At 36.7% G+C, this 13271-nt stretch overlaps 1 protein-coding gene across 3 annotated transcripts in view; it reads right to left on the reverse strand.

Moving 5' to 3' along the window:
• The window catches only part of gnas (GNAS complex locus), a 44973-nt gene that overhangs the window by 16155 nt on the left and 15547 nt on the right, over positions 1-13271 (reverse strand). For all 3 annotated transcript variants that reach the window (XM_058402428.1, XM_058402430.1, XM_058402429.1), the window contains exons 2-5: positions 12549-12621; positions 7810-7864; positions 7585-7704; positions 5932-6029 (exon numbers count right to left, since the gene is read on the reverse strand). In XM_058402428.1, the coding sequence (XP_058258411.1) occupies positions 5932-6029; positions 7585-7704; positions 7810-7864; positions 12549-12621 (346 nt within the window). The remainder of the gene's footprint in view (positions 1-5931; positions 6030-7584; positions 7705-7809; positions 7865-12548; positions 12622-13271) is intronic.

Genomic DNA, 13271 nt, shown 5'->3' on the forward strand with positions numbered 1-13271 from the left:
AGGACTACATATTAGAAATATGTTCAACAGAAATGGCTTTAAGTCAAAACTTGAGTGGATTTCATGATTGCATAATTGCACTTTTTTAACCATATACTGTAGCACACATTTAGCATTGATGTATAATCAGTTCTGATCTGGTGTCTAATCTGAACATATCTGGTGTCACACAGAAAGGAATGCGTTCCTTACTGAATCTGGTTCCTCCCAAGGTTTCTTCCTAATATTGTGCCAGGAAGTTTTTTCTTACAAATTTCACTTCTGGCTGGCTCATTAGGGATAAATTAATAAATTATTAAATCTAAAATTTCCATATAAATTTTTATATTCTAAAGCTGCTTTGTGACAATTCCCATTGTCAAAAACACTGATGTTAACCTTGTACAATCTCCAGAAAGTGCATGGTGACATTCAGATAGCAGCATAGGAAAAAAGACATCCTAGATGAACATCAACAGTAGAAAAAAAGAATTTAAGGCAAACTCATTTAAATGTTCCAAAATATTACAAATGTGAAATTGAATTAAAATTTTAGGCACCCTTAAATAGTTATCACACAAGTAACACAACTAAATAATCCTGAAAAATATTGGAAATAAATAGGTGCTGCCCAATATGTTTTTTTTTTAATTAAATTATAAGATATAAATGAACGCAAATGATAGAGAATGAAAAGCAGACTTTGTGTGAGAACAGTGCCTTTTAGAACAGTTTTCCCTTGCCCTCTTATATTTGCGTTTCTTTTTGCATAATATGTATGTGGCAGCAGGTCGATCATCAGCTGTGAATGGAGAGGAGGCAGGTTGAACCGGCAGGTAACGCATGATGATTCTTACCAAGTCTACTTATTTGTGTTGTCTCTTTGTGCTTTCAGTGACTCCTATAACCAGCAAGAGAGAGTTAGTGATAAACCTGGCAGAACTTGTGAGACATGCACACACACAAATACACCCACAGACACACAGAGGAGTGTGAATATGACGTGAAGCAAAAGCCGCAAATCCGTGTCAGACCCTGAAGTTGAGTTGCTCTTTTGAACACCTCTCTGCATTATTTTCCACAGAAAAATGACATATGCAATGCAAAATCTAAATCGAAAGAAAACTGACCCCAAAGTCAGCCCCCAACGCAGAGAGCAAATGAAATCAGGCGTTTTGTGTAACTTAATGTATCTTTAAAGGTAGGGCAAGCAGAAAGCAGACGACAAATCTTGGGGCAGACAGGATTTCCTTACCAATAACTTTATACATTGTATCAACTAATTCTATCAAAAACAGCTGTAACTGTTTACAGCGCAAAACATGATGAAATTATTTCCTTATGGGGTTATATATTTTTATCTTTATAAATGTGTTAAATATGTTTTCATCCAATTGTACTGGATCAGTATATCAATTTAAAGTACTGTTTGATAATATTTGTGCTTGAACACAAATCTTTCTCCATTTATTTTCTGTATCATCCATCTGAAGATCATCAATCCAATCTTTTATGATTTGTTGAATATTTGGATAGTAATTTTGCTTTTATACTGCTTCTATACTGCTTAAGAATGTTTCTTAGATCATATAAAATTCTGCTTCTTGAAGTTTTAAAAGACACGAGTGTTGTCTCAGGATAAAGGTCTGCTATCTTCTTTAAGATTTTCTGCATGCTCAGCTTAAATCCTGAGCTTGATTTGCCTGGAATAAAGATTGCATTACACCAAATTGGACAGAACTAATATAATACAGGTGTCTCACCCAACTCAGCTTGTAACTCATGCCTTACCAAAATGTGGGAGTTTTACCAAACATGCTGGATGTATTTTGTTCAAGTCTTGTTTAAGGAATCAGAATATCAATATGCTCAAAATTCCCATGTTTTTTTTTTCTTTCAATCTGAACCCATGGAATATGCGATGGCAAAACAAAAACATGCTAATCTCAGTTGAGATTCACTAAAGTACCATAAAAGGTTAGGAAGTTGCAGCCCACCTCTTTTGTATGAGGAAAAACAGAGGCGTTATTGTAGAGCCTGGAGAATTTCTTTTTCCAGATAAATTTAGGTGTTTCATATCAAACATAAAAATCTTGTAAGTATATTCATTTTAATGCCATTTTTAAAGTGCACAGGGAAGACGGTGTTGCTACCATGGAAGCCTCCCCATTCAGTGAGAATGCCAAGTCCTTGCTGTCATACACCATACCCAACACCAAGTGCTCCTCGACCTGCACAATGAGCAGCTGCACTTCAAAGCCCTTGTGCAGAAGCTGGCAGCCACTCCAGAAGCTGCTGCAGTCCACCAGATCTCCAGCTGAGCCACACATGATACTCACAAAGATGGGCTCCATGGACAATCCAGAGGCTTTCCAGGAGCTCTTCAGCTGCATGAGAATGGCTGGAGGTGGAATAGGCTCTGTGACTACTTCCCTTTCTATTGGGGGAAGCCCAGCTTACCAGCCAGCAGCTGCCACTTTGGTCACAGCTAGAGTATCCCTGTGTCAAGGAGCAGTCTGCAGCTTTTCAGCTGAACACCTCCAACCATAGTGACTCCCCAAGGTGGTCTGTCCCTTTGCCTATGCACAGCAGCTGAAGGACCCCTGTTGCTGGTAGCTGATAACCAAGGAGCAGGGGTGCAGAGCAGATCATTGAGCTGGTGGAACTAGAGGGATTTGTTACTTGACTCCTGACAGAAACACCAAAGTTGAGTTAATGCCACTGGGTAGCTTCCCTGGATGAAGCCATGCAGCTGGAGGAGGATCACTTGGTGGTGATCACTTGTCTAGGGGTCTCCTGTTTGCCCCGCTCGCCACCATCGGTCCCAGATCCATGGAACTGAATTGTGGGAGCCTCAAAAGCAGCCCCCCGAACCCGGTTTCCTTCCTGCCTGTCACATCCCCCACTTTACACTTGTATGTCTCCCCTAGCTCTTTATTCTCTCTGCACAGGTGAAACCTTCTATTCCCACCAGAACCAGGGCAAAGCCCAGGTAAGTTTGCAGGAATCCCACTGGGCTCAGCATTCCCTAAAGTAAGCGGAAACACTGATCTCAATCCCTGAAGTGCTGCAGGCCTTCCCCAATCATACAGAAACCTACAAGGGAGTACACATCAGTCCTTGCTGGACTGAATATAACCAGTCCACTGTCCATTAAATTATAATCTTATACATGTAATCAGGAAATACATGATTGGTGATGGTGAGGTGTAAGCACAGGGATGTTCATGAATATCTGCAGGTGTCAGTCATAAGTAAGTTCTGGTAGCAAAAGCATAAAGTCAAGGTAACAGTTAACCCTTGTTTCACACCTTCATTAATGCTTGGGAAAAATTGGCCAGGATTTCAGGCATTAGTAAGGGTGAGAAAGGTTTGTGAATGTGTCAGGACACTTACTGGTAGTTACTCATACCAAATATCTGTTCCGTGCAGATTTGGGGATGGATAAAGCCATGAAACGGCTCATTTTTCTAACAGCTCCTTTTTAAGTAATATCCAACTTGATAAGCCATGGACTGCAAAGAGCTTACCAAGAAGGTATAGGATCTCACTGTTGAAAAATACTAATCAGAAGAGGGCTACAAAAACTGGAATTAGAACACTGTAAAGACAATAAGCAACAAGGGGAGAAAATGTACCACAACAGTGACATTACTAAGAACAGGTCACCCCTATAAAATCTATGAGAAGACCAGGAGGAAACAGATCAGGGATGTGGCCAATAGCCCTTAGCAACATTAAAAGAATTGTACCAATTGTAGGAACTTGCAAGTACTGGTTGCTCCCTACATGTGACAACAATCTCCTAAATTCATCAGCTGGGCTTCAGGGTAGGATGGCAAAAAGTTTTTTAACAAAAAAAAAGTTACAAATCCAAGCCCAGCTAAAGTTTGCAAAGAACTGCTAAATCTTGGTAATTCCGTGAGTAATAATGTGTTGTGGTTTGATGACAGCAAAGTTATAATAACATCATAACACAAGTTAAACAACAAAAAAATTAAAGAAAAACACAGCAATCACCAAAAGAATAACATGGTGAGCATTGTGCTTTGGTGCTGCTTTTACTTCAGGATTTTACCTTTCAACAAGACAGTGACTTGAAGGACATCTTCAAATCAACAAAGCAAGGTCAAGGTTTTGGGGTCCAGATCTAAACCCATTTGAAAATCTGTGGGGTGACCTAAAGAGTGCTGTGCACAGGAGCTGCCAGGCCAAATGTTAAAATACTAAAAAATATAGTCATGATGATCATGCATGTGCTTTAAACAACATTACTATTCTCCATTTCAGCCTTTCCTATTTTTGCACTTTCTTTCTTTGTTTTCTTCCTTCTTACAAACATTCTTTTATTGGCAAAACACTCATTTGAGAGTCAATGTTGCTTGCTTATTTCTAAAAAAATAATAATAACAATAATAATATAAAAATCCACCTTTTCTATCTGTTCGTCTTTCTTAGTCTCTTACTCACACACTCCTGCTGTATACTTGTGAACAGACTAAGGGAAGGAGTGAGAGTCTCTCTCTCTCTCTCTCTCTCTCTCTCTCTATGCTCTGTGTTTATATAAGCACACAGAAAGGAGGGGGCACTTCCAGTCTAAACAGCTCACCCTAGCATCCACAACAATCAACTTAGAGAAAAACAGGACACAGACTATATTGAGCACTTTGCCATTTAGAATGTGAATCATGCCTTTCTGATATTTTGTATGATACTAAAAAATCTAATGTGCAAATGAAAAATGAAATTGCTGGTTGATTCACTATGGAAACAGACACACATTTTTATCAAAAAGTTGCAAAATTCCCAGTCCTCCTCAGAAGCCACAGTGTTCTGCCAGTGTTCATCTTCTCAATTAGCAGTTGAGTGGCACATAAATATCTCAATAATCTAAAAAACAATCAAGAGTTAAAAGCTAACAGTTATCAAAGGTGCTTTTGTTTAAACGCAGATGTTTTAATTGCTTCTGTTCTAGCACTTCTTCACAAACTAACTCAAAGGAAAACAAGAACAGTATAAGAGAACTGAAGCAGGCATTTCTGAAAATATTTAGCCAATTTCCATCATATTAAGTACAGTAATGTTATTAAAATAAATGTTATAGCTGTTCAAATGCATATACATTTTTTCAATTTACTTTTGTGGGATGCTTAAGAACCAGTACAGCAAAAGTTAGCAAACTAGTAAATAAAAACTCTTGACAACAACTATTACATAAAGAGGCCTGCTGATCTGCCTGTGTTTAATTCCACTTCATTTGAATCCATATATTAAGTCCATGGTCCATGCTCCTCAAAGTGGGATCTTGAAATCACAACCTACCATTATAACAGCTTTATAAACATTATACAGAGTACTGATCACTTGACTGGTCACTTGAATATCATGAAAATCTAAACATTAATTACTCAAAACAGGTAGGCCTATAAATAAATGATAATGACTGTTTTAGAAATGAAAAGTTCAGAGATAAAAATCTTCATGGATCCAATAAACAGCCAAAGTAGTGCTCTATACATGATGATAATGAGCATAATATTTCAATTGTTGGTTTATATTAAAAAAAATCTGTAATAAGGTGGTCCTTTTTTAGGAGTTAAAGAATCTCTGGTTGTGAAGAGAACCCTGATCTAAATCACAGTGTAATGTAATGGGAAACATTTAAAAGCCATACAGTTTTGTGATTAACACAGCTTAGCTGCATCTGTCTTAGATGTAATTTCATGAACTAACAACACTAAGCTGTATTCAAAACAATAAACAATACAAGGAAGAGAGAACAATGGACAAGTTTAAAAGAATCTAATTTCCATACCAATGTGGGTCTTAATCTTTAATAAATAATAATTAAAGTCAGGATATCCAAAGTCCACCATTTAGCAACAGGGAAACAAAGAGAGAAAGAGAGATAGCAAAAGAGAGAGAGAGGAAGTGTCAAAAGTCTATACTCACTACTGAGCACAGTCAATCAGCTGATACTCATTGGATCTCTCAAAGCAGGCCCTTACTCCCTCGTCCTGCCACAGGGTCTTCGTGTGTTCATAAAATTCCTGCCAAAAAAAGTCGGAAAACATCTGAGCATGAGAAAAGGAGAATAAACTAGGATTTTGCTAATAATATAGTGTTTGTCATGCTGTGTAATATCAAAAATGAATAACTTTTGGCAAAAGTCTTCTCTTTTGAAGTAAGAGGTTTAAGGTGCCAATCAACTAGATGCTAGAACATGTGACTTCTACAAACAGCTGTTGGTTAGAATTTCAGTTTTATAATACTTACATTTAACTATGCCATACTGTCAATACCACTGATGACGTCAATTCTAGGCTGATATGGCAGTAATCACAAATAGTGCCTTTACGTATTCTATATCCTTTTTGCCATTCATAATCATTATATAAAGTAAATGATTCAAGCCTTAAACATTTTATTGAGCTGGATTCATGTATCACAGCTGTTTTTGTAAACCAGCTCCACCTCCTTAAAATCTATTGATATATGGCAACCATATTGTTAACAAATGTCATCATGTGTTTAATCAACATAGAGATTCACACTCTGCTATGTAGTCTGCTGTGTACAATTGTGAAGATAGACCTTAGCAGGTTCACATATTATGCAAATAGTCACAAATGTAAATGCTCCAAAAATACACAAAATGCAATTTTTAAAAATGTTTTATAATAAAACATTTTATCAGTGTAAACCCTGTCAAATGCCTGATGAAAGCTGACTGGATGCAGGAGGCTATGTTTTTTTAAGTCACTAGGTTCATTAAGTTCCACTTAGCACATTTCAGTAGAGTTTTAGGTTTAAAGTCTTTGATATCCAGGTGAAATTATCCACTGCATAATGAATGAGACTTTAGCATAGCTTTTAGCAAGTGTAATTATTAGGATTATTAGGATTAGCATGAACAGCAGCAAATGATACACTTTCAGATTAGCAAATAGCATATAACATATAACAGCCTATTAGATTGTATATGGTGTAATTAGGAGCATTTTTAAATAACATTTTAACAAAGGGATGTGCTACTGCTATTGGAGAGTTTAAGACCAATTTAACAAATATATAAAGTATAACTGTAATATTGTACAAAGCTTCCTGGCTTAAAAAGCTTCAGTGTGAACCTGGCAGTTTAGTGCATGGTAGCTAGGTGGTTAATCTAAAGACTGCTGTGAAGTATGCCTAGACAATATAACAGTTTGCTAGCCTCAAATTGCTGTCCAAGTCTGACGGATTAAATTAACAAATTAAAGCAATAAACATGCACATTGCTTCACTTTCCAATGCCTCTACTCACTTCCAAAAAAAAGTATTTGCCTATAACTACATTGCAGTAAGACAAACTCTAAGCTGAATGAAGGGAGGCTTATGCATCTTTTCCATAAAATATGAATATAATTAAAGGGGATTGAGACATAATAAGGCAGATTAGGGTCCTCTCAGAAAAAAAGTACCTGCTAAAGTATGTGAAGCACAAGAAGGCCCTGAATAACACTGTGGGATTCTCTATGAAGTGTTTGGGAGTTATTATCAGTGCTAATAAATGCAGTGTTATGACACCTCAAGTTTATAAAAAAAAAAAATCAGCATGATACATACCGGAGTGAATTCAAAGTCTTTTTGATTGGTTAAATTGAGGATGTACTCGATTCGATACTGGTTTGCTGGACAGGCTAACTGAACTGGAGGTACCAAACTGTTCATTGCATTCACAATAGTCTGCAGAAAGAACAGAGTTTTCACATGACTAAAGTATGTCTTAACATAGCATTTTTTTTATAGCATTTGTACATTTATAAATGATCTGGCAGGATAAACACTTACCTCTATAGCTTCTTTTATATTATTCTTAATATCTTGAATTTTCTGTTTTTTCTCTCTGTGAAACAAACAGACTGTCAGTCATTTGCAGTGTACTCGATATTTCAAATCAAGCAATTCTTTACAATGAGAATATTCATTAAACGCTATGCTTTAATGAGCACAAAATTTCTGGGTTAAAACAAGCACTGTTCAGGTGCAAGCAAATAGTGACCATCTGTGAAAAGCTTGATATAATTGTTCAAAGAACTCTACAACAGATAACATTTAAACTCTACAATAGAAAACAGTTGAAAACCAACATAATTTAATATACCACCTTTAGTGCTAATCTGGTGTGAGAGTATAATATCCTAGAAAATGTGAGTTATACCAACTTGTTTCGTTTTACAGCATTTTATCAAATTTAGATCAAATATATATTAAAATCCCTAATAAGTCACCATAAGGTAGAAACCTTGAGAAGAACCAAAAGTGACAAAAGTGTGACTTTGGGTATCTGGGTGACTCCAGATACTGGGATATAAATCAATACCCTTACACAAATGTAAGTCAAACAATAATTGATATGTTGACAGGATGTTCCGTATAAGCATCAGGCTCCTTATGATTACAACAAAGGTCTACAGTGCCCAGGTGAAATAGGTGATTTCGGTTTTGTCCCTAAAAGGGCAGGGGACAAAACCCACAATAAATAATTGTAATCAGTAGTTTATTCTCTTAATAGAATTTGTTTAAAAATGATTTAAGTTTCACTAAATAAATATTATGTATGACTGTGATAGCAGGCCACTCATAAGGGTACCACATTCCCAGAGCACATTTGAAGTCAAGTACACCAAATAAATTAATAACGTGTCTTTTATATACTGGTAGTGTTGAAGTACTTAATCCTTGATTTATGGTTAAGCAGTATGTGAATACAATTGATCAATCAATATTATATTACTCTCTCAGTTTCCCCTATCTAAACAGATATAGCAAAGAGCAAATATAGCAAAATGGCATATCATGATAAACTCTTGGCACTAGTTGCTAGTGTTTGCAAGTTTGTTTGTTTTTTTTTAAACAGAGAGTGCATAAGAAAACTGATTACGACTTCTTTCGTATAACAAAACATTAACATAATCAATAACCCATACCAATATTAACAATCCAGCAAATATTTCTAGATAAAATCTTGGTAAAATTACAGAAAACAAATCTATAATACACTAAAAGAAAGCTATCCATGTATGAATTAAATTGTAATTCTTAGATGCTATTCCTCTGTATAATTAGCAATGAAAGAGACGTGGCAAATTACACCTTTAGACATGAATTGCTGTCATGATTCGCTGCCTTCCTCTCTGATGCTGAGTGTTCAGCGCACGACAACCGGCAGTGTAAGTTCATGCATTGTTCTTTTGTTTGCTTACTTATACAAGTTTTTGTTTTGATTCACGTTTTGTCTCCACCACGTCTTGCTATTGGTTGTTTCCCGATTGTGTTCTGATTTATCTCACCTGTTCTGTGTTTTCCATGTTGATTTGTACAAGTATATAATTTCATGTGTCGCATCTTTGCCGCAGAGTATCAGTATCAGTGAACTCGCTATGCCAGGCCCTGTTACCTGTTTCCAGTTTCACCATAGCCCTAGCTCGTTTGATGTTTGTTCTAGTGTCATCTCTACCTGTTTATGTCCATTTGCTGATTGCCCAACCTCTCTTGTTTATTGGATTATGAATTTGTCTGACGTTTTGGATTGTTTTCTACCAACTTTAATAAAACGTGCTTCACCTGCATTTGTATCAGCCTTCTTGTTTCTCCCTGCACATGTGAGAGAGTTTTAACTCCCCTACATGACAGATAACTTAATCATGGATGTAGCAGCGTGGAACACCGCCAACATGATCTTGCCAGAGTCCATCTTATTCAACACGTGGTGTGATGTCACTTCCGGCACCCTACAATGGCACTGGAGAACGATAGTGTCAAATTTATTTTGAGAACCCTGCAGATTCCAAGCCTACAGAGGGACAGTGGCTGGAGTTTTTCTTGCCGATGCTCCTGGGCTGTACTCATTGCTGGGAGGAGCTTAAATAGAAACCCCACTTTCAGAGGTGTACTTTTTAGTCCTTATCTCTGTGTTGTTTTTATATATATCTCTATGTTGTTTTTATATATGGTTGAAATGACAATAAAAAGGTTCTTGACATGTTTTTAGATGGTGCTCAGAAATTAAGGGAACATTTAATCATCACGGTATAACCAAGTCAATTAAACTTCAGGGATATCAGTCTGTCCAGTTAGTTAGCATTAATCAGTGCTGCCTTTAAGTGTAGTTAGTTTCACTTGCTTCGGTGCACATGAATGTGACAACAGGTGCCCAGGAAAGGCAACAGCAAGACAACCCCACAAAAAAGGAAATGGTTTTGCAGGTGGTGGCCTGATTTGTCTCTTAATTTATGTTTTGTTAGGGTCCTTGTCACTACTTGAAGCATAAGGCAGTATCTGCAACCCAATCAGGTTGTACAGGTAGTCCTGCTCCTCCAGGATGGTACATCCTTACATGTCCTATGAAATGACTGTCAGAAATGGACTCCATGTGGGTGACATAAGGATCCAACAATGTTATGCTGCCTGCAACATTCTCCCACATGACCGGCTTGGTTGTGGGTCAGTGAAGGTGTGGGGACAAACATCCTTGGGGGGTCACACAGACCTCCACATGCCTGTCAATGGTACCCTTACTGCTGTTAAGTACTTGTATAAAATCATGTGACCAGTGTGTGTAGGCAGTTGCTGGATGGCAAAGGCATTGATGTCACTGCCAGGCCATCATGTTCCCCAGACTTAAATCCAAATGAGAATATCTGGGATGTTACGTATAGGAGCATTTGAAGCTGCCAAGTAGCACCACAGACTGTCCAGGAGCTCACTGACCCAGGTCTGGGATGAGATCCCCCAGGACACTACCATTTCGGGAGTGTAAACAGGCATGTGGAGGCCATACACACTACGGTCATAATTCATGAGTTGCCGTAATGAAATTCATGCAAGTTGGCTCAGCCTGTTATTTAATATTTTTACTTTGATTTTTTTGTGAATTTGAATCCAGTACTCAGTGGGTTGATCATTTTGGTTTCCACTGACCATTCTCACATCATTTTGTCCTCAACAAATTACAAAATGTTTATAAGTAAAGATTTTCAATGTGAATATTTCATTCATCGAGATCGAATGTGTAATTTAAATTTTCCCTTTTTTTGAGCAGTATAATTATATATAGTTGTATTATAATTGACATGTAATTAGTGCAATGTAACATTATATTACAAATATTTTTTTATGAATCAAGACGAAACCACAAAGAGTTGTCCACAGTACATACTTCGCAATTTCTTTTCTACTTGGTCACTGAATATCATATTATTAACTGATTTATGCTGAACCACAATGCGACCTCAAACATTTTATGACAAGGAATGTTTGTTATTTGCAAATCAGGTTTGACAGAGTCAGAGATTTTTGTATTGCCACTGATTTAAATGATAAATCTGAATGCATGCTTAATCTTTTTGAACCACGGTGAATTCAACTGACTGAGTTATATACTGCAACAGTTGTGTGGACTCAAAGCTTAGCACTGAGTGTCTAGTTAAGACAAGCATCAAGTTGTTCCAAACTTCATGCTCTATTGCAAAAGTCATTCTTAATTTGGGACTTCTATTATGATGATTTCTATTAACATTTCTTCTATTATACTGGCTTAAAGTATTTGTATTTCAAACTCAATTTGGGATTTCTAAACGGCTTACAATATTTGTCCAACTGCAACTGGATGGGTGACTGTTTAGCAGGAAAAAGTTGCATTCAAGTTCACAATTTCAATTACATTGTGTTTATATATACATATATATATGTGTGTGTGTGCGCGTGTGCTGAATGAATGAGAGAGAGAGAGAGAGAAAGAGAGAGAGATGGGGGGGCTTTGGTGCCACCCATGGTGGCTATTTTTAAATCAAGTAGCTTATAAGTAGTTAAAATATTTTAGCAGCCAAGTAGCAGAGTCACATTTATAAATGCTACATACAGGTCTGCCATCATCACTGTTGATACAACTTTTTATTTATGTATTATGTTCAGAGCTTAAGAGCTTCTCTAAATATTCTGAGAGCAAACTAAAAAATACATTTTGATTGGACATTTTAAAATTAGAGTAATAGAAAGCCATAAGGAACACATAAGGAGCAATAACATCCATACCAATACCACCATTGCAAAACAATTACTTAAAGATAGATGCTTTTAATAATATAAATACATTTTCAATAATGCCTCCCCTCTGCTATCTGAAACACCACAGACACGATAGCAGCATGCTTTAACAGAATTTGTGTCATATGTTGAGGTGTACTTAATGTTGAGGTAACTAAATAGATATATTCTGCTGTATAAGATCAAAAAGTATGTCATATCCAACCATATATAGACCCAACATTTGAGACCAATATCAGCACAATAACAATATTCAGGGTCATGATCTGTGCACCCATACCCTCAAGAATCTTCACAAAAAAATAAGAAAGTAATAACTAACAGCATAAATTATAGATTCATTGAGCTTTTTGAGTGAACTGCTATGATGGTAACAAGAAATGTTGGCATTGAAGCTTATAATACAAGGACTGTCTTATTGCTTGCCACATGTTTGTTATATCATAGATCATGCATAAAGTAGACATGGAAATGGCACTTACTCAGCATTGAAGCCATTGACATGTAAAATGCGCATCTGTTTGACTATAGTGCTTTTGCCCGATTCTCCAGCTCCTAAAGAAAAAGGAGATTCAAAGCATAGATGAAGAACAGGTCACTGAATAAATCAATAGTACAATTTACAGTTCATTTTAAACTAGTCTAAAATACATGTAATGCCACAGGGAGCATACTGTAAAATGTTTGTATGGTACCAAACATGTGTACTATATTAAAGATCCATGAAGGTCTCCTAAAATGAATCCTAAAACACTGCCCTAATTAAGTCACCGATCTTCGATCTGTCTGAGGTATGGTCCTAACATTCTAATAAGCAATTGACATCTCACTATCCAGGTATGCTAACGGTATGCTAAACCAGTCAAGCAGAACCATACACAGTGGTGCAAGCTGTAATAATTTGGATTGTTAAGCCTTTAAAGAAAAAACTAGTGCCTGTTATGGCTTTTTTTTTTGCCATGGTTTGGCTCCACTTATGCTGATGTGTTAAACAACATTTTCCACCATGATCATCATCAACAGAACACCATCTGAAGGAATATCATTTAGGAATAATGCCAGTCATCCAATGTGTTCATTGAGCTGTACTGGTGGCTCATAGTGGTCCAACACCCATACCAAGACACTTTTTTATTTGTTACCTGTGAAATATACATTTCACAGGTAGCAAAATCTAAATTTGCTAGGTTAGGTCATACCAGTTA

This window comes from Hemibagrus wyckioides, linkage group LG11 (assembly GCF_019097595.1).
Source record: "Hemibagrus wyckioides isolate EC202008001 linkage group LG11, SWU_Hwy_1.0, whole genome shotgun sequence".
In the NCBI taxonomy this organism is placed as follows: domain Eukaryota; kingdom Metazoa; phylum Chordata; class Actinopteri; order Siluriformes; family Bagridae; genus Hemibagrus; species Hemibagrus wyckioides.